At 37.3% G+C, this 27,398-nt stretch overlaps 1 protein-coding gene across 11 annotated transcripts in view; it reads left to right on the top strand.

Annotated features, from left to right (window-relative positions):
* NSD1 (nuclear receptor binding SET domain protein 1) overlaps positions 1-27,398 on the top strand; it is a 144,154-nt gene that overhangs the window by 54,045 nt on the left and 62,711 nt on the right. For all 11 annotated transcript variants that reach the window (XM_081279332.1, XM_081279337.1, XM_081279333.1 and 8 more), the window contains 2 exons: positions 5,246-5,418; positions 7,940-10,505. In XM_081279332.1, coding sequence (XP_081135458.1) covers positions 5,246-5,418; positions 7,940-10,505 — 2,739 coding nt within the window. The remainder of the gene's footprint in view (positions 1-5,245; positions 5,419-7,939; positions 10,506-27,398) is intronic.

Consider the following 27,398-nt stretch of genomic DNA (forward strand, 5'->3'; position numbering starts at 1 on the left):
CCACTTTTTTATTACCATTTGTTTCTGAACTCACTGAAGTCTATAGTCCTCTTTATTCTCTAAGCAGAGCCATTAGTGATGTGGTAATCCAGTGGATACTCATTCTTTCTTTTTTTTCTTTTAAACTAAGTATTATAAACTCTCTCCTCTTTCCTTTTAGTTAGCTATCTACCTCCTCCTTGTCTCATGTTGTCTTTATAGTAGTCACCCCCTCATAACCTCCCTAATTAGGAGCTGAACCCACTGCCTTGAGCATGCTAGACAAGTGTTCTTTCACTGAGTAATATCCTCACCCTTTTTATTTATTTCATTTTGAGCAGGTATCTCACTAAGTTTCTAAGGCTGACCTTGTACTTGGCATTGGCAGTCCTTCTGTTTCAGCCTCCCAAATTACAGAAATTACAGGCATGTATCATCATTGCAAATAGCCCTTACTTTAATCTTTATGTTGTCTTTTGCTTGATCCTTTTCTACTTACCTTAAAAGTTTTTTTTTTTTTTTTCCTTCAAATGTTTGCCCTTGTTTCTGCTTAGTCTGCTATAACCAAATGCCTTAGACTGGGGGAGTTAAACAGTTTATTTATTTTTTGGGGGGGTAGGGCGGTTCCTGGAGCTTGACCACTGAGCCACATCTCCGGCACTATTTTGTATTCTATTTAGATTCAGAGTATCACTGAATTCCTTAGCGCCTTGCTTTTGCTTAGGCTGGCTTTGAATTTGTAGTCCTCCTGCGTCAGCTTCCTGAGCCTCTGGAATTATAGGCTGGTGTAACTGTGTCTGGAGTCTAAACAGTTTATTTCTTATAGCTCTAGAGTCTGGGAAGTACAAGATCAAGTTGCCAGCTTGTTGTTCTCTCTTACAGGCTTTCTTCCTGGCTTATAGCCAGCCAGCTTCTTTCTGTGTGTTAACATGGCAGAGACACAGAGAATGGCAAGTGCAGGCTTACTCAGGCATTTATATACATACTTAAATAAATAAATGCCTGAATAAGCTTGCATTTATTTGTTTAAGTGTTTGGGCTGGGGTTGTGGCTCAGTGGTAGAGTGCTCGCCTAGCACATGTGAGGCCCTGGGTTCAATCTTCAGCACCACATAAAAACAAACAAACAAACAAACAAATAAAAGGTATTGTGACTAACTAGTTCTAAAATATAAATGTTAAAAAATATGTATGTGGGTATGTATTTATTCGTACTGGGGATTAAACCCAGGAGCTTTCTACCACTGAGCTCTGTCTCTTGCCTCCCCCACTCCCATATTTTTTGTTTGTTTTGAGACAGGGTCACAGCCTTGAACTTGAGATTCTCTTGCCTCCAGCCTCCCTAGTTACTGTTAGTTACAGTCATGTGCCACCATTTCCCGGGCAGAGTTTCATTCTTTTAGTAGACTGGATAATTTTCCATTTTAGATCACATTTTGTTTAGCTATTTGCCCATCAATGAACATTTAGGTTGTTTTTACCTTTTAGCTATTGTGAAAAGTGATTCTGTAAAGGTTGTCTAGGTACCTATTTTATCTGATTTATTGAATATATGTCAAATGCTTTAAATTTTTAAAAAAATATTTATTTTTTAGTTTTCGGCGGACACAACATCTTTGTTTGTATGTGGTGCTGAGGATCGAACACGGGCCACACGCATGCCAGGCGAGCGCGCTACCACTTGAGCCACATCCCCAGCCCCATAAATTTTTTAAAAATCCTTTGTGTTCTTTCCATTGCCACTGCCCTAGATTAGATACTAGTATACTCATCTTTACTCTTTTTGGTGATCTCTGGTCTATTGAGACTCCTGTTTCCCCTTAATTTGTTACATAGAGGTCAAAGAAGTTTATTTATTTTTATTTTTATTTTTTAAAGAGAGAGAGAGAGAGGGAGAGAGAGAGAGAGAGAGAGGATTTTAATATTTATTTTTTAGTTATTGGCGGACACGACATCTTTGTTTTTTTTAAAGAGAGAGTGAGAGAGGGAGACAGAGAAAGAGAGAGAGAGGATTTTAATATTTATTTTTTAGTTATTGGCGGACACAACATCTTTGTATGTGGTGCTGAGAATCGAACCCGGGCCTCACGCATGCCAGGCGAGCGCGCTACTGCTTGAGTCACATCCCCAGCCCCTCAAAGAAGTTTATTTAAGATGTGAAACTGAGCCTGTTGTTCTTCAGTTTAAAAGAGTTTCTTTTAAACTGACTTCTTATTGCCAACAGGATAGTGGCTAAACTTTTAACCTGCAATGCAAGTTCTTTTAGCTCTGCCTTGTGCCTAACCTTGTTTAGTTTCTCTTCTTTTACTTTATTATTTAGTGTTCTGAGAACTACTTGTGGGTTTTTGTTTTTTAGTACTAGAGATTTAACCCAGCTTAACCATTGAGCTACATTCCCAGCCCTTTTTATTTTATTTTATTTTGAGACTATAAGTCAGTAAGTTGCTGAGGCTGGCTTTGAACTTGCAATCCTCCTATTTTAGTCTCCCAAGTTGCTGAGGTTACAGGCATACATCACTATCCCCAACTACTTGTGGTTTTAATTTTTTTTTTTTTCATTCATGCATGCTATTGAGATTTGCAGACCCTTATAGTGGTATGCTCTCCCTCACAATCTGTTCGCCTTCAAAAATTGTTCAGGCATGGCTGACTTTTGAACTTGGAATCTTCCTATCTCAGCCTCTGAGAATACAGGTATGTGCCATAATGTCTAGCATGTATACACTTTTGAAATTGGCATTTATGCCAGTTACTGTGGCACATGCCTGTAAACTCGGGGTTTCTACAAGCTGAGGCAAGAATTTTTAAGTTCATGGCCACATTGGGGAAGTTAGTGAGATCATCTCAAAATAAAAAATAAAGGGCTGGAGACGTTTGTTGCTCAGTGGTAGGGTACTTCTTGCTTCGATTCTCATGAATGAATTATGTAGGTCAGTGTAAAGCATCTTTAGTTCAATCCGGAGTACTGAAAGATAGGAAGGAAGGAATTAGAAACAAAGAGAAAGAGAGAAAGAAAATAGCTATTAAAAGACAGACTGCTGTTGAAATACCTTCATGTTTTCTATTCTTTAGTTACTGCAGAAAATAGGCATTTTGAAATCTCTTTATACTTTTTTCATGTTCACTTTTAAATCTCTCTTCCATTTTCTCTTTCATGCATTCTGAAGAAAGTTTCCCTAATGTTTTAGAGACATCTAGATTCTTTTTGTGTTTTTAACCGGATTATGACTGCATGTGATTGCATATACTGTAATCCCATGCTGCAATAGTCTCAGTTACTAGAGAGACTGAAGGAGGAGGCTTGAAGTTTGAGGCCAAGTTGGGCAATTTAGCAAGACCCAGTCTCAAAATAAAATAGTAAAAAGGACTGAGGATGTAGCTTAGTAGTAGAACACCCCTGAATTTAATCTCTAGTGCTGGAAAAAAAAAAAAAAAACCAAATAGGATGTGGATTATAGTAAGGGAACTAGATTCAAGTTAAAGTTAATTTTTACATATAATGATTATCCTTTTCTTTTTGAAAAAGCAACAAATTGCTAAACCTCTGTAATTACTTTTATAACCTTTTTTTAACAGGTTCTTTATATTTAAGTTGTAGTTGGACACAATACCTTTATTTTATTTATTTATTTTTTTATGTGGTGCTGAGGATCGAACCCGAACCCAGTGCCTCACATGATAGGCGAGTGCTCTACCACTAAGCCACAAACCCTGCTGTAACCTTTTTCTTTTAAAATTTTTTTTTAGGGCTGGGGATGTGGCTCAAGTGGTAGCGTGCTTGCCTGGCATGCGTGCGGCCCGGGTTCGATCCTCAGCACCACATACCAACAAAGATGTTGTGTCCGCCTAGAACTAAAAAATAAATATTAAAAAATTCTCTCTCTTTCTCTCTCTTGCTCTCACTCTCTCTTTAAAAAAATTTTTTTTAATATTTATTTTTTAGGTGTAGTTGGATACAATATCTTTTATTTTTACGTGGTGCTGAAGATCGAACCCAGGGCCTCATACATGCTAGATGAGCACTCTACCACTGAGCCACAACCCTAGCCCTGTAACCTTTTTTTTTTAAAAAATAGAAAGATGCTAAACTTGTGGGAGATATATACTAGATGAATTCAAATATCTTTTCTTAGCATACAGTTTTTATTTATCTTGGTCATTGTACACATAGAACTTAGGAAATGAAGAAACTATGGACTCCCTGGATTTCATTTCATTTCTTTTCTTTTTTGCTGTTTAGATTTCCAAAGCAGGTATTTGACTACAAGTTTGCTGTCTGAATAACTTTAAACTTAGTGTGTCTATATAATTGGGATCATACTACTTATTTCTAGGGAAAAAGGACCTCGTATAGTATCTGGCCCAGAAAGCTACTACATTAATGTTAATGCTTTGTATCACGTTTGTTGCCTTATATATTTTACTGTAGTGTTTCTAGTGTTCTTAGTCATTTGTTCTTTTTTTTTTGATTATTGTTTGTATTGCTGCAACTTACTTTATGTACGTTATTTTTTGACAATGAATCTATAGTACCCCCCCCCCCCTTTTTTTTTGGTTTGGTACCAGGGATTGATCTCAGGAGTACTCAACCACTGAGCCTCATCCCTAGCCCTATTTTGTGTTTTATTTAGAGACAAGGTCTCACTGAGTTGTCTGGTGCCTAGCTGTTGCTGAGGCTTGCTTTGAACTCGTGATTCTCTTGTTGCAGCATCCTGAGCCACTGGGACTTCAGGCATGCACCACTGTGTCTGGCGAAGCTGTCGAACATTATAAGCTGATGATGAATTTTGTTGACTACTCCCTTAGTTTGCTTTACTATTAGCTAATTAACCAGTTTGTTTGAGGTTTTGGTACTGGAAATTGAACCCAGGGGCACTCTATAATTGAACTGTGTCTCCAGTCCTTTGTATTTCGAGACAGAGTCTCAGTCTCACTAGGTTGATAAGGCCACCTTGGACTTGAGATTTCTCCAGTATTAGTCTCCTGAGTAGCTGGGATTACAGGCATGTGCCTCCATGTCTCTTTCTAACTGATCCCTAACATATACTTAGACTAAACTAGTGATATTTTCAAAAACTCTCATGCATTTTCTTGCCATATAAATTGAATATAATTTTTATTCTACGTGATCTACTCCCAATTGTCTGGTTCTGTTGGTATTTTATCATGTTAATTGATTGTCACTAGAGACTAAGCATCTTTGGCAGTAGGGGTAAGGGTATTCTCTAGATGATGAAGTAGTGACACTGATTTTTATCCTTATCTAGTTGCCAATCGGAGACCATATCGGGAATATTACGTGGAGGCTTTTGGAGACCCTTCTGAAAGAGCCTGGGTGGCTGGAAAAGCAATCGTCATGTTTGAAGGCAGGCATCAATTTGAAGAACTACCTGTCCTTAGGAAAAGAGGAAAGCAGAAAGAAAAAGGATATAGGCATAAGGTAAAAATAAAATCTAAATAAGGGGCTTCTTAAAAATTATCTACTTGTAGGTTGGCAGAGAGGAGAAGCATTGTTCTTGAAATATAAGCCGTTTTCTTTGTTAGTAGGGTATCTTTGAGAAAATAGCTAGTAAGCAGTTTTTTGCAGGGATGAGGGTGAAGTAAGCTTTTGAAATACTTTACATTGTTTTTGAAGAAATGACTTTAGATACCTCTACCTTGTCTCTAAGAGAAGCCACAATACAATACCACCTGACCAGTCTTTTTTGATTATTTCTTAGGCAAGGAAAGTGATCATTAAAATGAAATATTCTACTTCTCACCCTCTGGACTAATTATTTCTCTTAAAAATCAGAATAATCAGCTTTTCAACAATTTTTTAAATGTTTTATCAGTGTTGAATTCATTCTTTCAAAACCTGGATATATTTTAATCATGAACATTTATTTCTTTTGCTTGATGTTAATGTTGGCTGAGAAAAATTTTCTTTTAATTTTTCCCTCCAATTTTGTTGTGTTAAAATACATATAGCATCAAATTAATCATTTTAACCATATTTTAGTTACAATTTATGATGTAAAATTATCTATGTAAAATATATATGTTGGTGGTATTGGGTATCAAACCCAGGGTTTCATGCATTGTAGGAAAACACTCTACCACTGAGCTATGTCCCTGGGTCTCTTAATTCTTTTCATTTGCTAAAACTGAAACTTTATCTCCATTAAATAGTAACTTACTATTTCTTTTTTCCCCCTAGCTCCTAACAATCACTATTCTTTCTCAGTATGATTTAATTTTTTTATAGTCAATTATTTTTTTTTTTTAGAAAATTTTTTAATATATTTTTTTTTAGTTTTTCGGCAGACACAACATCTTTGTATGTGGTGCTGAGGATTGAACCCGGGCCGCACACATGCCAGGCGAGCGCGCTACTGCTTGAGCCACATCCCCAGCCTAATAGTCAATTCTTTTGCTTACCTGTTTTTGTTTTGTTTTGGTACCAGGGATTGAACTCAGGGGCACTCTGAGCCACATCCCCAGTCCTATTTTGTTTTTATTTAGAGACAGGGTCTCACTGAATTGCTTAGTGCCTCACCGTTGCTGAGGCTGGCATTGAACTCATGATCCTCCTGTCTTAGCCTCCCACGCACTGGGATTACAGGTGTGCCCCTCCGTGCTCAGCACCAGTTCTTACTTTTATAGTCACTTTAGAAGAAGAAATAATTCTTAGTTTGTTTCTTACTTCATTCACTGTGTATATATAATATGTATAAATAAGTACTTTTAGATTTTTTGAAAAAAATTATGATTAGGATAATTTTAAATTAGTATACAGGGTCTATCACTTTTATAAGTTCTTTTAGACTCATCTTTATCTCTAAAACTGTCTAATAACATACCTTGTAGAACTGTTCTGATTAGAAGTAAGTATAAAATACCCTGTTATAAGTTTGATAATATAAAAACTATTAGTATATGTTGTTAGGATGAAGGAGTTTAACTTGCTATTATTTTGGATGGTTAGTGATAGGAAGTTGTCAGAATTTTTATTTTATGCTTTTAGCTAGGTAGATTTATCATCCTTCTTTTCATAGGATTTATCTAATACTTTCTTGTTCTGGAACATTGATTTACTTTAGTCAGAGACATGAGCATTAGTGGGTATATTTGCATATAAAAGAGACCACATAGTTTAGTGCCTCTTTAGTGACAGTTTTACATTCTCAGCAGAACATCTTTTTCATAAGTATTAAAATTAATTGTGAACACTTAGAGTTAACAATGTTAATACTTGACTAGTATCTATTGTATGGAGCCAAGGAAGGAAAGAGCCTAGAAAATTAGATATGTTTCACAGAGCCTCAAATGTCCTCATGCTGTGAAGATTCTAGAAAAGAACACATGTATTTTGTTATACCCAAGTGTCTCTGTACTACATAATCATGCCCCAGAGATAAATTGGGCATAATCCACTTTGTATGTACTTCGCTAGATGCCCTAGTGATAGGTAGAATTTTAAAATTCAGGTTTCTTAGAATTAGATCTGATCTCTTCTTTCCTCCTGGCCTATATTTTCATATTCATCTTTAAACTTTTTCTTTCTTTTGCATCTGAGCATGTGCATGCCCTTCATAAGTCAGGAAGAAAATAAATCCTTATTCTAAGTTATAGAGGAGTAAGTAAGGAAGGTCTGATTTAGAAATGTAATATTTTCACTTGAAGTCTTGAGTAATGGCTACTTCTTTTTGTTTATAAATCCAAGAAGGGCAGAGAATTTATGACACTAATTCTCCTCTAATGATGAATCTTATTGACAGAAGTATTGTTGGGGAATCCCTTTTAGGTAAACTGAGGGTAAATCAACATGATAACTTCCTGACAAGTCTCATAATAAGACGTTGAAGAAGTGCAACAAAGTTTAGACAAGCTTCTGTTTTGAAAGATGTTTATTCATTTTCTTCCAGTGTCGCCTCACATTTCTCTGATAAGTGTTGTGCTTTTTCTCGTTTACATTTAAGGTTCCTCAGAAAATTTTGAGTAAATGGGAAGCCAGTGTTGGTCTTGCTGAACAATATGATGTTCCTAAAGGGTCAAAGAACCGAAAATGTGTCACTAGTTCAGGCAAGTTGGACAGTGAGGAGGATATGCCATTTGAGGACTGTACAAATGATCCTGAATCAGAACATGATCTGTTGCTTAATGGCTGCTTGAAATCTCTGGCTTTTGATTCTGAGCATTCTGCAGATGAGAAGGAAAAGCCCTGTGCTAAGTCTCGAGCCAGAAAGAGCTCTGATAATCCAAAAAGGACTAGTGTGAAAAAAAGCGTCATGCAATTTGAAGCACATAAGGAAGAACGGAGGGGTAAGATTCCAGAGAACCTTGGCCTAAACTTTATCTCTGGGGATGTATCTGATAAGCAGGCCTCTAATGAACTTTCAAGGATAGCAAACAGCCTCACAGGGTCCAGCACTGCCCCAGGAAGTTTCCTGTTTTCTTCGTGTGGCAAAAACAGTGCAAAGAAAGAATTTGAGACTTCAAATTGTGATTCTTTATTGGGCTTGTCTGAGGGTGCCTTGATCTCTAAACATTCTGGGGAGAAAAAGAAACTTCAGCGAGGTCTGGTGTGTAGTTCAAAAGTACAGCTCTGTTATATTGGAGCTGGTGATGAGGAAAAGCGAAGTGATTCCATCAGTATCTGTACCACTTCTGATGATGGAAGTAGTGATCTGGACCCTGTAGAACACAGCTCAGAGTCTGATAACAGTGTCCTTGAAATTACAGATACGTTTGATAGAAGAGAGAACATGTTATCCATGCAGAAAAATGAAAAGATGAAGTATTCTAGGTATCCTGCCACAAACACTAGGGTGAAAGCAAAACAGAAATCTCTGATTAACTCACATACAGACCACTTACTAGATTGTACAAAGACAGTAGATCCTGGAACTGAGACATCTCAGGTTAATCTCACTGATATTAAAGTGTCCACTCTCGTCCACAAAACCCAATCGGAGTTTAGAAATGATGGTCTCTCTCCAAAATTTAACACACCATCAAGCATTTCCAGTGAAAACACACTGATAAAGGGTGGTACTACAAATCAAGCTTTGTTACATTTGAAAAGCAAACAGCCCAAGTTCCGAAGTATAAAGTGTAAACATAAAGAAAATCCAGTTATAGTAGAACCCCAAGGTACAAATGAGGACTTTGGTTTGAAATGCTGCTCTTCTGATACCAAAGGCTCTCCTTTGGCCAGCATTTCTAAAACTGGAAAGGTGGATGGTCTAAAACTACTGAACAACATGCATGAGAAAACCAGGGATTCAAGTGACATAGAAACAGCAGTAGTTAAACATGTTCTATCTGAATTGAAGGAACTCTCTTACAGATCCTTAGGTGATGATGTCAGTGACTCTGGAACATCAAAGCCATCAAAACCGTTACTTTTTTCTTCTGCTTCTAGTCAGAATCATATACCTATTGAACCAGACTACAAATTTAGTACATTGCTAATGATGTTGAAAGATATGCATGATAGTAAGACCAAGGAGCAAAGGTTGATGACTGCTCAAAATTTGGTCTCTTATCGAAGTCCTGTTCGTGGCGACTGTTCTACTACCAGTAGTCCTGTGGCAGCATCTAAGGTTTTGGTTTCAGGAGGCTCCACCCACAATTCAGAAAAAAATGGAGAGGGCACTCAGGACTCAGCCCATCCTAACTCTAGTGGTGACTCTATGCTCTCTGGGGAATTGTCTGCCTCCTTGCCTGGCATAGTGTCTGACAGACGAGACCTTCCTGCTTCTGGCAAAAGTCGTCCCAACTGTGTTACCAGGCGCAACTGTGCCCGATCAAAACCATCCTCCAAATTTCGAGATGTTTTTTCAGCCCAGGTGGCAAAGAATACAGTGAACCGGAAAGCCTTAAAGACAGAGCGAAAAAGAAAACTGAACCAGAACCGGCTTCCAGCTGTGACTCTGGAGACTGCACTGCAGGGAGACAAAGAGAGTGGATGCTCTGTGAATGGCCCATCCAAGGGTGGGGTAGAAGATCTTGGTAAAGAAGAAACTCTTCAATTAACAGGACATTTAAAAAGTGAAGATGCTCAGTTTTCCGATGTACATTTTGATAAACAGTCTGAACCTGATAAAATTCTTGAAAAGGTTTCCCCCTTTGAGAACAGAAAAGGCCCAGAGCTGGACTCTGAAATGAATAGTGAGAATGATGAACTAAATGGGATAAATCAAGTGGTGCCTAAAAAGCGGTGGCAGCGTTTAAACCAAAGGCGCACAAAACCTGGAAAGCGCACTAACAGGTTTAAGGAGAAAGAGAACTCTGAGGGTGCCTTTGGGGTCTTGCTTCCTAGTGACCCTGTTCAGAAGGGTCGGGATGATTTCCCAGAGAATAGAACTCCAACTTCTACAAACATACTAGAGGACTCACTGACAGATCCAAATCATGCTAGCCACTTAGATTCAGTTGGTCCACCCTTGAATGTTTGTGATAAATCCAGTGCAAGCGTGGAAGATATGGAAAAGGAGCCAGTAATTCCCAGTTTGACACCCCAGGCTGAGCTCCCTGAACCAGGTAAGGACTTCTGACTGTGGTGAAAGGGGTTGGAAAAAGTACCTACGATGTTCCTCTTCTGAAGTTGATGTGTTTTAATGGAAAGGTCATTTGTAAACTTGGAAGGGAAGGATCATCTAAAAGAAAAGGCTTTATCTAGAAGATACGAAATTTTGAAAATTACATTTCCATATATATTTTCAGACATTTTTAGCAAAACATTTTCCTAGCTTTTTCCTTTAGTAAGTCTCAGCAACATTTTTGTTTTTGTTCCTACCTTTAAAAATCTATTAGCTTTGGGGACTCAATGTGTTATTGCAGGTAATTGAGAAACTTTGGGCTTGAAGTTTAAATTCCTTTGATCACAGCTTATGATAGATCTATCTGTTCTGTAAGCAAAAGGAATATTCTGGGAGAAAAAAATGAAACTGTTCTGTAGTACTTATGGGAAGATCTTAAGTGTATTAAATCTATTTTGGAAGATTTATAAGTAGATAAAAATACCAGGGGTATCTTACCTTAGCAGTATGAGGGAAACAGTATGAGGGAAACAGTAAAAATCTGTCAGGATATTAATGTACAGTGTAGTCACTGAGGATAAAATTAAGTATCCTTAAATGTGAGAGTCCTGAAATTGTTTACCATAGTACATTTTCCCTTCTCAGCTTTATTGAAGTATAATTCACACATCATAAAATTTATAGTACAATTTGTGGTTTTTAGTATTTTTCACAGAGTATGCAAAAGTCCACATGAACAGATGTGGAACATTTGTTTACCCCAATCTATTGCCAGTCTTCCTTCAATTTTCCCCAGTCTATTGCCAGTTCCATATACTTCTTAGAAATAATATCAGATAATGTGTGACCCTTTTATGTCTGGCTTCTTTAACGTTGTATATTGTTTTCAAGATCCATCCATGATGTAGGAACTCTTTCTTTTTCCACTTGTATTGATTGAACCCAGGCCCTGGCACATGGTGGGAAGGTGCTCTATCACTGACCTATATCCTCAGCTTTCCTTTTTTTTTTTTTTTTAATCCCCTTCAATATGGTGTTGGGGATCGGACCCAGGGCTTCTTGCATGCTAAGCAGCTAAGCACATGCTCTGGCATTGATCTGTAACACAGCACCCCCTCCTCATTCTGTCCCTGTTTCCTGAGATGCTGGGATTACAGACATGCACTACTACAAATGGCACCCTTCTTCTTTTCCTTATTCATTTATTAGTCAGTGGACATTTAGGTTGCTTCCACATCTTGTCCTGTGAATAATAAATGCATCAGTGAATGTGGATGTGCAATAGCTCTTTGAGATCGATTTTCAGTTATTTTTGATATAAATCCAAAAGTGAAATTGCTGGGTTACATAGTAATTTAAAAAAAAATTTTTTTTTTTTAGTTATAAGTGGACACAACATCTTAATTGTATTGTTATGTGGTGCTGAGGATCGAACCCAGTGCCTCATGCCTGGTAGGCGAGCTCTCTACCACTGAGCCACAACCCCAACCCCACATAGTAATTTTTAATATTTATTTTTTAATTGGACACAATATTTTATTTATTTTTTTGTGGTGCTGGGGATTGAACCCAGGGCCTCACACGTGCTAGGCAAGTACTCTACCACTGAGCCACAACCCCAGCCCCGTAATTTTTTATTTTATGTGGTTCTGGAATTGAACACAGTGCCTCACACATGCTAGGCAAACGCTTTACAGCCCCAGCCCCTGTAATTTTAATAGGAATTTTACTTGTAAGTTTTTGAGGAACTTCCATATTCTCCATAGTTGATGCACCATTTTAAATTCCACTGATTGTGCAAAAGGGCTCTTAGCTCTTCGTATCCTTGTTAACGACTTGTTTTCTGTTTTTTGAGTGTAGCCATACTAATGGGGGTGAGGTGATATCCCGTTATGGTTTTGATTTGCATTTCTCTGGTGTTGAACATCATTTCAGGGGTTTATTGGCCATTTGTATATTTTCTTTGGAGAGTAGTCTGTTCAAGTCCTTTGCCCATATTTTAACCTGGTTATTATTAGTTGTGACAGTTCTTTATATATTGTAAATATTAACCACTGTATCTGATACATAATTTGTGGATATTTTCTCCTATTTCATAAGTTGTCTTTTCACTCTGTTGGTTGTTGATTATCTTTCCACATTGTGAATAATATTGCCACCCTTGTTGAGAACTACTTGACTGGGTATGTGATGGTTTATTTATTTCAGGGCTCTCTATTCTGTTAGTCTTTATATCCATGTTTATGCTGGTACCATATTGTTTAATTGCCGTAGCTTTGGATATGTTTGGAAATTAGGGTAAGGACTCCAGCTTTTCCCTAAAGATTGTTTTGTTTAATTAGGGGTTCTCTTGAAATTCCATATGAATTTTAAAGAGTTTTTCTCTATTTCTACAACATCTTCCATATTGGTGTTTTTGTTTTTTGTTGTTGTTGTTTTTTGGAAACAGGGTCTTGTTGTACCCAAGCTAGCCTTGAACTTGGGATCAAGTAATCTTCCTGCTGATGCTACAGGTGCACACCATTGTGTCTGGCTGTTTTTGGAATTTTGATAGGAATTGCAGTGAATGTGAAGTTTGTTTTGGTAGTATGGATATCTTCTAGTGTTGTTGTTGTTGTTGTTGTTGTTGTTGTTTTTTGTACTGGGTCTTGAACTGAGGGGCACTCAACTACTGAGCCACATCCCCAACCCTGTTTTGTATTTTACTTGGAGATTGGGTCTCACTGAGTTGCTTAGCGCCTCACCGCTGCTGAGGCTAGCTTTGAACTTTGGTAGAGATTCTGCTATCTCAGGCTCTATCTCAGGCTCTGGAGCCTTGGGATTACAGTTGTGAGCTACTGCGCCCTGCTGGAAATGCAAGATTTTTTAGTGTTAATTTTGTCTTCTACAGCTTTGCTGAATTTGTTCTACCACATTTTTAATGTAATATTTAGGATTTTCTACATATAAGATTGTGTTTTTGCAGAAAATTTTGCTTCTTTCCAGTTTGAATGCTTTTTTTTGTCTAGTTACTTTGTTTGAGCTTTCAGTACTGTTTTGAAGGCATCTCTAGAGTGGGTATCTTTTCAGTTTTTCACCATTGAATTTAATGTTAGCTGGGATCTTTGCATATATCATCTTTATTGTATTTATGTGATTTTCCTAGTTTGACTTTCTGAGTGGTGGTTGAATTTTGTCAGATGCTTTCTGTGCATCAATTGAAATGATCATATGATTTTGGGTGGGGTTATTTATCCTGTTAATATGGTCTATTTAATAATTCATTTTTTTAAACAACCATCCCAGAATTAAATCACATTTGGTCATGAGTGTGATTCCTAACAATTTACTGTTGAGTTTGGGTTGTTAGTATTTTGTGAAGAATTTTGCATCAGTAGTCACAAGCATATTGGTCTATAACATTCTTGCAGTATCTTTTGTCTGGCTTTCCTTGTCAGAGTTAGTCCTTGGCTTCCAGTGATCCTGGGTTTTTCTTTGTTGGAAGGTCGTCTGCTGGGATTTTCTATTTCTTCATGAGTCATTTCATTTAGTCTTGATAGATTATATATTTATAGGGATGTATCTGTTTCTTCTTGGTGATTCAGGTTATTTCTGATTTTAATTGATTCTCTTTCTCTCAATGTTGCCCAGGACTTTAAACTTACTTTGATTGATTGATTGATCTTTTCAAAAAAAGCAACTGGAATAGTCAAGTTTTTTCTTTTGGCATTACCATGGCTTTGCACACGTGAGAGTTATACTCTCAGCCCTGCTTTTTTGTACTATTTTCTATTCTTTATTTATTTTTTTCTCTAGACTTCGTTTTTTTTCCTTCTGCTAACTTTGAGCTTAATTTATTACTTATTTATTTTTAACTGTTTGAGGTGTGATGTAAAAGTTGTTGACTTTAGGTTTTTCTTTTCTTTTGTACTGAGATGATATCTAAGGGCCTCATGCATGGTGGGCAAGTGCTCTGCCACTAAGCTACATCCCCAATCCCTTTTAATTTATTTTGAGACAGAGACTCACTAAGTTGCCCAGGGTTTTCTCATTTACAATCATCCTGTCTCAATCTCTGCTGTATTATAGCAGGGATTTTACTGCATACCATAAGTTTTGTTGTGTTTTCATTTGTCTCAAGATATTTTTAATTTCCTTTATGATTTCTTTGGCTTATTGGTTGTTCAGGAGTGTGTTGTTGGGGTTGAGGATGTAGGTCAGTGCTTGACTAACAAGCGTGAGACCCTGAGTTCAATCTGCAGTCCCCTCTGCTTTCCCAAAAAAAGGTATGGCATTTAAGTTCCACATATTTGTAGCTTCAGGTTTTCATACTACTATTGATTTTTAGTTTCTTTCCTTTGTGGTTGGAAGATACTGGCTGTGATTTCATTCTTCATAGTTTACTATCTTGTTTTTTTGATACTGGGGATTGAATCCAGGGACACTACTGAGCCCTTTTTTTTAAGTTGTTGAGGACCTTTATTTTTATCTGTCTGTCTGTCTGTCTGTCTGTCTGTCTATCTATCTATCTATCTATCTATCTGCAATGATGAGACTCAAACCCAGTGCCTCACACTGGGTAGCCAAGTGATCTACCACCGTGCCACAATCCCAGCCATTTTGATAGACCTTTTATTAATTTCTGATGAGAATCGAATCCAGTGCCTCACATGTGTTAAGCAAGCACTGTATCACTGAGCCTCAACCCCAGCCCCATAACTTAACTTTCCTTTCCTTTTCCTTCCTTCCTTCCTTCCTTCCTTCCTTCCTTCCTTCCTTCCTTCCTTCCTTCCTTCCTTTTTGAGAGAGAGAATTTTTCAATATTTATTTTTTAGCTTTGGGCGGACACAACATCTTCGTTTGTATGTGGTGCTGAGGATCGAACCCAGCGCCGCGTGCATGCCAGGCGAGCACGTTACCGCTTTAGCCACATCCCCAGCCCCCCCATAACTTATAAAGACTTGTTTTGCAACAAAGTGTTTCATTTTGGAGAATGTTCCCTGTGCACATATAGAAGAATATGTATTTTGTTACTGTCAAGTGTTTCCTTCCTTCCTTCCTTCTTCCTTCCTTCCTTCCTTCCTTCCTTCCTTCCATCCATCCATCCATCCATCCATTTATTTTTTAGGTATAGACGGACACAACACAATGCCTTTATTTTTACGTGGTGCTGAGGTTCGAACCCCGGGTCCCACCAGTGCTAGGCGAGTGCTCTATCACTGAGCCACAATCCCAGCCTCACAAGTGGTGTTTTCTGTATATGTCTATTAAGTTCAGTTCATCTGTAGTGTTGTTGAGGTCTTGTTTCCTTATTTATCTTCTGTATGGCTGCACTTGCCATTATTGTGTAGTAGTGTAATTAATAAAATCTCTTCATGGAATTATTTCTTCCTTTAATTCTTTTTTTTTTTTTTTTTTAAAGAAGGAAAGGGGGAGTCACTGAGTCAGTAAGGGAAGAAAGTGACACAAACTTTATTTTTTTTTAAAGAGAGAGTCAGAGAGAGAGAGAGAGAGAGAGAGAGAGAGAGAGAATTTTAATATTTATTTTTTCTTAGTTCTCGGCGGACACAACATCTTCGTTTGTATGTGGTGCTGAGGATCGAACCCGGGCCGCACGCACGCTAGGCGAGCGCCCTACATCCCCAGCCCTCTTTTTTTTTTTTTTTTAAAGAGAGAGTGAGAGAGGAGAGAGAGAGAGAATTTTTAATATTTATTTTTTAGTTCTCGGCGGACACAACATCTTTGTTGGTATGTGGTGCTGAGGATCGAACCCGGGCTGCACGCATGCCAGGCGAGCGCGCTACCGCTTGAGCCACATCCCCAGCCCCCTCTTCCTTTAATTCTGTCAATGTTTGCTTCATTTTGGGGTCTTCTGATGTTATATATTCCAGGTGAATTGATTTTTTTTTTTATAGTGACTTCTTTGTCTCCTCTGGCAGTTTTTGACTTAAAATATGTTTTGTTTGATAGAAGAACAGCCACCTCTGTTCTCCTTTGTTTCTCACTTGTAGAGGCTTATCATCTTTCCATGCTTTAACTTTCTTTCTTTTTAATATTTATTTTTTAGTTGTAGTTGGACACAATACCTTTATTTCACTTATTTATTTTTATGTGGTACTGAGTATAGAACCGAGGGTCTCGCATGTTCAAGGCGAGCGCTCTACCTCTGAGCCCAAACTTTTTAAAAAAATATATTTATTTATTTGTTTTTAGTTATAGGTGGACTTGATAACCTTTAATTTTTTTTTTAATGTGGTACTGAGGATCGAACCCAGTGCCTCACACATGCTAGGCAAGCGCTCTACCTCTTAGCCACAACCCCAGCTCCTCCATCCTTTTAACTTTTTTTTTTTCCTCCATTCTTTTAACTTTCAACCTATATATGTCCTTAAATTTTAAGGGGAATCTTTTGTAGATAATGTATAATTACGTCATATTTAATCTATTCAGCCATGCTGTCTTTTTATTAGAACCTTTAAGCCATTTACATTTAAAATAAGGAAGAACTTACTATTGCCCGTTTTTTTAATTGTTTTTTTTTTTTTAAGAGAGAGAGAATTTTTTTAATATTTATTTTTCAGTTCTCAGCGGATACAACATCTTTGTTTGTATGTGGTGCTGAGGATCGAACCTGGGCCGCACGCATGCCAGGCGAGCGCGCTACCGCTTGAGCCACATCCCCAGCCCTTTTTTTACACTGTGAACAGCTTAAATTGTTCATAAAAAATATTTATCCTTTTTTGGGGGTGTGTGTGTGTGTGTTACTGAGCATTAAGCCTAGGGGCGCTTTACCACTGACCTACATCTCCAGTCCTTTTTTTTCTTTATGGGTACTAGGAATTGAACTCAGGGACACTCAACCACTGAGCCATTCCCCCAGCCCTATTTTTTTTTGTATTTTATTTAGAGACAGGGTCTCACTGAATTGCTTAGTGCCTCGCCTTTGCTGAGGCTGCCTTTGAACTTGTAATCCTCCTGTGTCAGCCCCTGAGCTGCTGGGATTATAGGTGTACACCACCATGCCTGGCTATCCCCAATCCTTTCTAATTTTTTTGTTCTGAGACAGGGTCTAAGTTGTTTAGGGCCTTGCTGATACGATGAGACTGGCTTCTTAACTTGTCATCTTTCTGCCTCACTCTTCCAAGTTCCTGGGATTATAAGCATGTAGTTGGCAAAATACCACTGTTTTACATATTCCCATTCCCACTTTGTCCCCCCGCCACCCTTTGTCTTTTATGTTGTAAATTATATCTATCTATGTTGTGTATACATTAACAGTTTAATAGTTAGTTATTTTTACGCTTTTGTTTGCTAAATTCTATACCTGATTTAGTTGTGTTTTATGCAACAGCATTATAGTATTTAGTATTTGTATACGCAGATTAGTCTTTACTGACAAGCTTTTAATTTTTTATTGTGGCTGTCTTTGTGCTCATCTATGGTATTGCAACCTCTTAAAAGGGTTTTCTAATATATATTGTTGTTAAATCAGCATCTTTCTGGGGTACAAGAATTGGGACTTCCTCTTGCCATCTCGTTGATGTCCCTCTTATGTCTTTTTCATGCTGAATAATATTCCATATGAACCATACTTTATTTGTCCATCAGTTGGTTGATATTGAGGTTCTTTCCATTTTTTTGCCTTTTACAAATGATGGTATTTTGTATGTATTCAAGATATATGTCCACTAGATATGCTGTATAAATGTTGTCCTGGGTTTTTGGATGTCTCTTATTTTCTTGGCCATATACTTTGAAGCACAAAATTTAAAAAAAAATAATTTTTTTCCCCATTAAATTTGTTCGTTCTTTGCTTGTGTTTTTTGGTGTCCCCTCAGAACCTTTTTAACCTTTGGTCTTGAAGATTTATATATTTTCTTCTAGTGCCTTTGACCTGTTTTGTTTTTAATGGTGTCAGGGGTCCAACTATTTTTTTGTATGTTGGTATTGATTTTTCTCAGCACCATTGATTGGAAAAGATTATCTATTCCTTATTGCATGGTTTGTCATTAGTGTTGAAAACAAATCAACTGTAAATATGTAAGGAATAAATGCTAAATTCTTAATTTTTTTCTGTTACTCTATAGGAAAGGGACAATTCTGAATATCCAAAGTATTAGATTCTTGATCTATTTTATTTATTTATCCTTTGACAGAACATCTTGGTATTTTGCTCATGCTGGCCTTGAACTCATTTTTCTGCTGCCTTAGCCTCCAAAATTACTGTAATTATAGGCATGTGCCACCTCTTCCAGCTTTAGCTGTGGTTTTAGTAGATTAACTTTTATGGTGAGAAACTTCCTTTTTAGTCCTACTTTTGTCATATATATTTTTGTACCTATTGAGACTACCCCCCGATTATTGTATCAATATGATATAATTCACTGATTTGTGTGTGTGTGTGTGTGTGTGTGTGTGTTTGTGCTGAGGATTGAACCCAGGGCCTGTGTATGCAAGGCAAGCACTCTACCAACTGAGCTATATTTCCAGTCCACTGATTTTTGTATTTTTAACTTGCAGCCTTACAGTAAATCCTATTTGGTCCATGCCATTTTTTACATTGCTGGATTTGATTTGCTTGTATTTTTTGAGAACTTTTTCATCTATTCTCATAAGGAATGATTTTCTGCAGGGTTTTTTTTTGTGTGTGTTTGTTTACAAGTGTGTGTGTGTGTGTGTGTGTGTGTGTACATGTGTGATTTCTTTTGTGTAATTTTAATTTAAAAATTTTGAGGAGTACCAGGGATTGAACTAGGGGGCACTCAACCACTGAGCCATATCCCCATCCCTATTTTATATTTTATTTAGAGACAGGGTCTCACTGAGTTGCCAAATGCCTACCCATTGCTGAGGTTGGCTTTGAACTTGCGATTCTTCTGTCTCAGCTTCCTGAGCTACTGGATTACAGACATGTACCACCATGCCCGGCTCTTTTGTCTAGTTTTTGTATCAGGATACTAGTGGCATGATAAGATTTATTGTGACATAGGGTAGGTATTTTCTTTGTCTTTTGTTTTTGTTGTGCTTGGAATGCAAACCAGGGAATCATGCATGGTGTGCATGTGCTGTACTGCTGAGCCACACCCTGGTAGATTCTTAAATTAATACTTCGCTTATAACCCCGTTGTGGCCTTCCTAATTTATTTTTTTTTTTATTTTTTTTTTTTTTTAAGGAAAACTTTACTAATATCATTGTTCTGGGTTATTTAGTTGGCTTTTAGTTGAAATATTTAGTGTGTGTCAGATTGGGAAAAAATTCTTTGGTGTGAAGATGTGTCCTTGTCCTTTCAGGTATGGAGTTTTTTTTTTGGCCCTGATTTCTCATAATTTAAGATTACATAATTTATGCCCTTGTTTTTCTCTCTGGTTGGTCTTTTATTGCTGGAGATAGAGCCCATAGCCTCAGGCATGCTAGGCAAATGCTAACTGTATCCCCATCCCTGGTCTTGCTTTATTGGGGTTCTTGTTTTCCCAGTAGGCACCAAAACCCAGGGCAAATTATTCTTGGTTCAGGGTTATTATTGTTCAAAGTAGGGTGTCTCTAAAACTTTTACTGGTCTCCTTTAAGGGAAGGTAAGTTCAGACACTGAGACTAAAATATTTAGAACATTTTTAGCAGTTTAATTTTATGCCTTTGGGTCTAGCAATTAAAAATCAGGCACATTTTGTTTTTCTGTTCTGTTTCATTTTTTTCCATTAATTCAAAAAGGTGATTTGAAAACTCTTGGTTTAGGATATTGACTTCCCATCGTTGGCTATAGTTTTAATTTTTCTGTCTTTGTTGGCAAGGGAAGATTTTTTTCCTATGTAAAACCAGAAATTATAGCTCCCCCCCTTCCATTTTGTTCTCTCGTGTGTGTGTGTGTGTGTGTGTGTGTGTGTGTGTGTGTGTGTGTGTATGTATGTATGCGCGCCGTGTGCTGGAGATTAAACTCAGAGCTTTGTGCATGCGAAGCAAGCATTCTACCAACTGAACCCCTTTCATCTCTTTTTGCTGTGGGCTGAAACTACTCTCAATTAGCCTTGATTTTTTCTGGTTTTAGCTCCAGAAATGTTTATTTGAATCTCCAATAACAGATTTATGATCATTGTATTTTCCTGTTCATTGTTGGATTCCACCTCACTCACTTAACTTTTTCCTTGATATGTTTCCTCCTTTCACCACTTTTATTGACCTGTCCTTTGCTATCTAGTAGTGTCATACTAGGGTCATGTGGGTGGCAGAACAAATTCTTTCTTGTGGAGGAGGGTACTGGTAATGAACCCATGGGTGCTTAAACATTGATTCACATCCTCAGCCCTTTTTATGTATTAAATTTTAAAGAATCAAGACAGGGTCTCCCTCAGTTCTGAGGCTGTCTTTGAACTTGTGATCCTCCTTTCTTAGCTTTCCGAGTCGTATTTTTTTTTTTTTAAGAGAGAGTGAGAGAGAAGAGAGAGAGAGAGAGAGAGAGAGAATTTTTAATATTTATTTTTTAGTTCTCGGCGGACACAACATCTTTGTTGGTATGTGGTGCTGAGGATCGAACCCGGGCCTCACGCATGCCAGGCCAGCGCGCTACCGCTTGAGCCACATCCCCAGCCCCCGAGTCGTATTTTTTATTACTTACACACGTGTATATTATGAAAGCAGATTGTCTTTTATTCAGAAATATTTCATAGTGTTTATTCATTGAAATTTTTAAAAGATTTTGTTTTAAATAGATGGATACAGTATCTTTATTTTTTTACTTTAATTTTTACATGGTGCTGAGAGCATCGAACCCAGCGCCCCACTACATGCTCGGCAAGCGCTCTACTACTGAGCTACAACTGTAGCCCCATTGTAACATTTTATATATTGAAATAGTTTTATCTTTACTTGTTTAAATTAAAAAAAAATTTGGTTTGGAACATGGTAATATGGTCACAGAATTCAGAATTCAAAAGATGCAAAAAGTTAGTAAACATGTTCCTTCAGTGATATCAGATCTCTCTAGAGATAGTACATGAATAAGCAAAAAAGTTGGAGTAAAGTATGAAATTTTATAAAGGCCTATATGTACAGATTTGACTCTTGGAAATCCCTTAGCACGAATGAAGCTGTATTTCAGAAGGATATTTTTTTAACCTTGGTTATGGGGTCTTAGCAGTGCATCCCACCCCAGTTTATATAATCCTGTCATTTATAACAACAGGGCAAGGGAAGGATAGGATGGGAGGCTCATTTTTACTGAAAAGTGTTACATGTGACAGAATTATTTAGTCTTGTTAAGAGAGTAGGATGATGAAACATATAAAATGTTATGCTCTGTAGGAGATATTTGAAAATAGCTTCTAAAGAAGGTAGTGGTATAGATGAAGCAAGATTGGCCATGAATTTTTAATTGTTGACTCCAAATGATATGTACATGGGTTTGAAATTCTTTATTTAAAAAAAGAGCAAGGAAAATGGTAAATGTAAATGTAAATAATAGTGACTGAAGAAAATAATGCTTTAAGGAATTAAATACATATATGTATATACATATATATATATACACACACACACACATATATATATATACACACACACACACACACACACACACATATATATATATATATATATATATATATATATATATAAATAAATAACCAGCACATGCTGGTAATCCAGCTACTCAGTAGGCTGAAGCAGGAGGATCACAAGTTTAATTCCAGCCTCTTCAGTCTCAACAAAATCTGCCTAAAGTAAAAAGTAAAAAATAAAATGGGTTGTAGCTCAGTAGAACACTCCTGGGTTCCACTCCTAGTACTAGTACTATAAAAACAAAAAAGAATGTAAGTACACATAAAACTGTGATATACAACAGTATATATAATTTGGGATAGAGGCAGTGGAAGTTATTTCTGTTTACTCTGTGGGAGGATAGCCACACTTGTGGCTCAATGGTAGAGGCCTAACCTAGCACATGCCAGTCCCTGGGTTCTATCCTCAGCACCACATTTAAAAAAAAAATAAATTAAATAAAGGTATTTTGTCCAACTACAACTAAAAAATAACTTAAAAAAAAAAAAATTTTGACCCAAAACAGAAAGCAAAGTCCCTCTGTGGTTTTTGTTGGAAGATTTGTCCCATAGGCTTTTCCCACAGTCTACATTGAATGGTTTGTATCCGTGGTATATAGTTTAACGTATTTCTCTGATTTCTGTATCAGTTTGAGAATATATATATCAATGTTTGAGTTCTTCTTTATCCTCTGCCCTTTTACCAAGAGGCTTACATCTTCAGCTTACAAGTTTTCTGACACTAGCAGCCGTTGGTAAATAAGGTTATAATGCTGCTTTGGGGAAAAAAATAAGATAAGCAGGATAGTCAATGCTGGAGTGTTTCAATTTTAAATACAGCGGCCAATCAAGGTAGACATGGTCATGGTGTGGATATTTTTTTTTTTTAATTCTTGGTGCTTTGATTCTTTTAAGAGGATTTTAAAAACACATTATACATCATTTTTATTTGATGTCAACAACAGATGCGAGATGCGTAACATAGCTTATCATGATTGAGCTGTTCTTTGGGGTTTTGCTTATTAAGAAAATAATGTTCTGTCTCTAAGGTTTCAGAGTTGATGAAGTAGAGGTGGCAATGAGAGGACTGATGTTGATAAGTAGTACTCTAGTCCCATGTGGAAGTTTGCCATTTTCATAAAAAGGAGAAACCTGCAATTTAGCTGTGATGAAAGGGACTTTATTGTTTTAAAATTAATTTTCTTCAAGGTAATTATTTATATAACAAAATTTACATACATTATATGAACAATTAAATGATTTTAAAAGTAAATTTATTGAGTTATGCAGTCATTCTCATAAACCAGTTGTAGAACATTTCTATCAGGGCCAAAAGAGCACCATTAGCTTGTGTGTAATTTTCTTTCTTTCCTTTTTTTTTTTTTTTTAATTTCAAGGGACTGAAACCAGGGTGCTTTACCACTGAGCCACATCCCAAGCCCTTTTTTATTATTTTATTTAGATATGGGCTCTTGGTGAGTTTCTTAGGGCTTATTAAATTGCTGAGGCCGGCTTTGAGTTCGAGATCCTCTTGCCTCAAACTACTGAGCTGCTGGGATTGCAGGCATGCACCACCAGGCCAGGCTATAGTTAATTTGTGTTTTTACCTTCAACACCAGAAAACCACTAATCTGTTCTCTGTACTTATAGAGGTGCTTTTTCTGGACATTGTATAGTGTGGTCTCTTGTGCTTTGCATTTTTCACTTGACTTAATGTTTTTGCAATGTATCCATATCAAAGCACTTTTCACTAGTTTGTTCTCTTTTATTATCAGGAGATGTTCAATGTAGTGATATGCCACGTTTTATTCATCCATTCATTAGCTGATTAACATTTAGGTTATTTCACTTTTTTTGGATATTTAATTAGCCCAATAAGATGTGTTTGTAAGAGTCTAAAAAGCTAGTGCTTGATTTGCTCAGTGTGAGCAATTTATTTACATTCTTATAATATTTCTTATTCTTAAATATTTCATATTTCTCTTCTTAAAATTTTGTAGTTTTAGAGTAGTCATGAGGTCCTGGCCCTGTGTTGGGAATTGGGGTATGTTTGCCCACAACCCCAGAGTTAACAGTGCTTTGACTCTTGCTCTGTTATGTGTTTACTGTATATTCTGTGTTGAAACTTAAATGATTTAGCACTCTTCTCACTGGCTTATGTAATTTTTTTACTTTTAATTATTTCCCTTCAGTATTCAAAAGATCATTCCTCTTTTGTTTCTAACTTATTCTTTAATTTAGCTTGCCAAATCACTTCATTTTGGCCTCACTTTGCCCATTTATACTAGGAGGAGTTTAATTGTTTCCTCTACTTTTCCAATTCACAAGTGCTAAACTATTAGGAGAACATAAGTGGAGAGTTGTGGTATGAGGGATAGAAGAGGAAGGGAAGAAAGAAAAGGAACCTAAGAAGCATCTTCTGGCATTAGTCATTAGTTGTGAATAGACTCTTTTCATTTGTAATGCATCATTCTGTTATTCATTTAAGGAAAGAGCCAATAAACTTTTTCGTAAAGAGCCAGATGGTAAATATTTCACTCTTTATGGGCCAGAAGGCCTATGTCACTATTCAACTGTGCCTTTGAAGCACAGAAGTCACAGACTCTATGTAAATATTGACCAAGATGTTATTCCAACAAAACAGTCCCATTGGTAGTTTTCAAAACCCTGAACTTTAAAGGGTTGTTCTTTAAAGGATAATTTTGCAGGGAGCAATGTATGTGACTTTGTAGGGGCCTAAAAGGTGTGTCAGATATAATTAGAGATTTTTTTCACTTTAATTTCCACTCTGGGGGTGTGTGTGCATTGTATTGAGCATTGAATTCAGAGGCACTCTACCTCTGTGCACGTCTTCAGCCCTTTTAGCTTTTATTTTCAGACAGGGTGTTGCTAAATTGCCTAGGCTGGTCTCGAACTTGCTATCATCTGCCTTAACTTCTGGAGCAGCTGAGACTGTAAAGGTGTGCTACAACCCCCAGCTTAATTTCCAGTCTTTTGTGCCCTTTGCTGGTTTCCTTGTTGGTTTTGTTTCTTTCCCTCCCTCCCCCCCTCCCCCTCTCTCCCCCCCCTCCCCCTCTCTCCCCCCCCTCTCTCCCCCCCCTCCCCCTCTCTCCCCCCCCCCTCTCTCCCCCCCCTCTCTCCCCCCTCTCTCTCCCTCATTCCCTCTCTCTCTCTGGTACTGAGGATTAAACCCAGGGGTGCTCAACCACTGAGCCTCATCCCCAGCCCTTTTTTAGATATTATTTAGAGACAGGGTCTTGCTGAGTTGCTAATTGCCTCCGTAAGTTACTGAGGCTGGCTTTGAACTCACAATCCTCCTGCCTCTGCCTCCTGAGCTGCTGGGATTACAGGCAAGCTCCATTGTTCCTGGCTCCTTGCTGTTTTCAAGGAAATAGAGAGCTGGAGGACTGAAGCCTATACTAAGTAGTTATTTTTTATGAGGTATAAACCCCAAGCTAGAGTGAGACTGTTTGGGAATGAGATCCAATCTGTGTGATACAGGTGGTGTGGGAGATGCTGCTGCAATAGCATAGGGACTTGTTTAGGAAGAAGAACCCAAGTACTTTAGAATTTTGATAGATTTTGTTTGGAATCAAGGTCTTGCCACCTCAGTAACTGACTCCCCCTTTATTATGACTAACTTCATGTTTTTGTTTGTTTTTAAAATTGGTTTCCCTTTTTGAGCCCCATTATATTATTTATAAAGTTATGGGTATCACGTGGTGTGGTCATGCACATATACGATCCCAGCTACTTGGGAGACTGAGGCAGGAGGATCCAAGTCATTAATAAATAAGGAAGGAGAACAAGGAAGCAAACAAGGGAATGAGTGAGGAAGCAGGCAGAATGGCGATGTAGCTCACTGGTATATGGTTCGTCTGAATTCAATCCCTAGTACCACCCAAAAAATAAATAAATAAATAAAATAAAATGGATATTGTTTTCTAAGTTGCAAATTGAAGTGATTATTGGAGATTCTTGGATGGCAGTTGGCTTAACTTACCTGGTATATAGTAACTCTCTTACTACCTCCTTTCATTTCTTTGGTCTTTTTTCTAGTAAAAATGTCATTGGTGTTTGAAAAACTTAGATGGATATATAATGGGAATTTATTGAGGCATAATCAACTTTCATCTGAACATAAATTAATTGCCATTAACTCTCATAGGTATGAATGTGGGTATTCATTCCAAGATGTATTTTTCGATTATTTCTTTTTTTAACCTAAATGGATTTTTCAAACATTATTATTTGGGAGAAATAATTACTTGGCTTGTGGTTTTAATTTATTTTGAAATAATTGCTTGGGAAAAATCTCTCCACTTCAGGTCAATTAGAGATTTATTGCATACCATGGAAAAGTTAGAAAAATTCCAGTGATTTTCATGTTGTAACTAACCATAATTTTATTAAGAGCAGTGTAGGTATACAATTTTAATAACTATTTCAGCCTTTAATATTACTTTTAAATAAAGTAAAAGGTATATTACTAGTATTTACTGCTATGAAATTACAACACTTAATATTAGTAAAAAGCAACCATCTGAAGCATCTTGCCCTAATAAAAGGTTTTATGGGGGTTTATTTCCATAAGTGCTAAGGAGCGGGTGTTTTTTGTGATACTAGTGCTTGCCTTTGACCCTTTCTTGTTCCTTTTTTTTAACATTTATTTTTTAGTTATAGGCGGACATCATACCTTTATTTTATTTTTATGTGGTGTTGGGGATCGAACTCAGTGCCTCACACATGTTAGGAAAGTGCTCAACCACTGAGCCACAACCCCAGGCGCGCCCCCGCCCCCCCCCCCCCCGACCCATTTCTTCTTGATTTCAACTTTTGGGGTATTTTGTTGCTTTGGACTCCTCCTGGGCTTATTGCTTTCCTTTCATTATAAGAATATCAGTAATGCCACATTCACCTGAGGGCAGGAAACAGCTTCCAGTGAGGTCATCATAACTTTATGAAATGCCTTTTGCCTCCTGGGTAGACAGTGCCTTCCATTACGCATTAGCTGTGTTCCCAAAAAGTTTACCTACAGTGTGGTAAAATGGTTATAGTATATGAAGTATATTAAAACTGGGACAAAGTGTGCTGGGAATGTATGTCAGTGGTAGTGCACTTTCATGGCCCTGAGTTCACAATTGTCAGTATTAACAAAACAAATATTGCTACCACCAACACACACATATTTACTGGGGCAAGATTTTTTTAAATTTATTTATTTATTTATTTATTTTATTTATTTTAAGAGAGAGTGGAGGGAGGGAGGGAGGGAGAGAGAGAGAGAGAGAGAATTTTCAATATTTATTTTTTAGTTTTTGGCGGACATAGCATCTTTGTATGTGGTGCTGAGGATCAAACCCGGGCCGCACGCATGCCAGGCGAG

Source organism: Spermophilus citellus (genome assembly GCF_964194105.1).
Source record: "Spermophilus citellus genome assembly, chromosome: 1".
Taxonomy (NCBI): domain Eukaryota; kingdom Metazoa; phylum Chordata; class Mammalia; order Rodentia; family Sciuridae; genus Spermophilus; species Spermophilus citellus.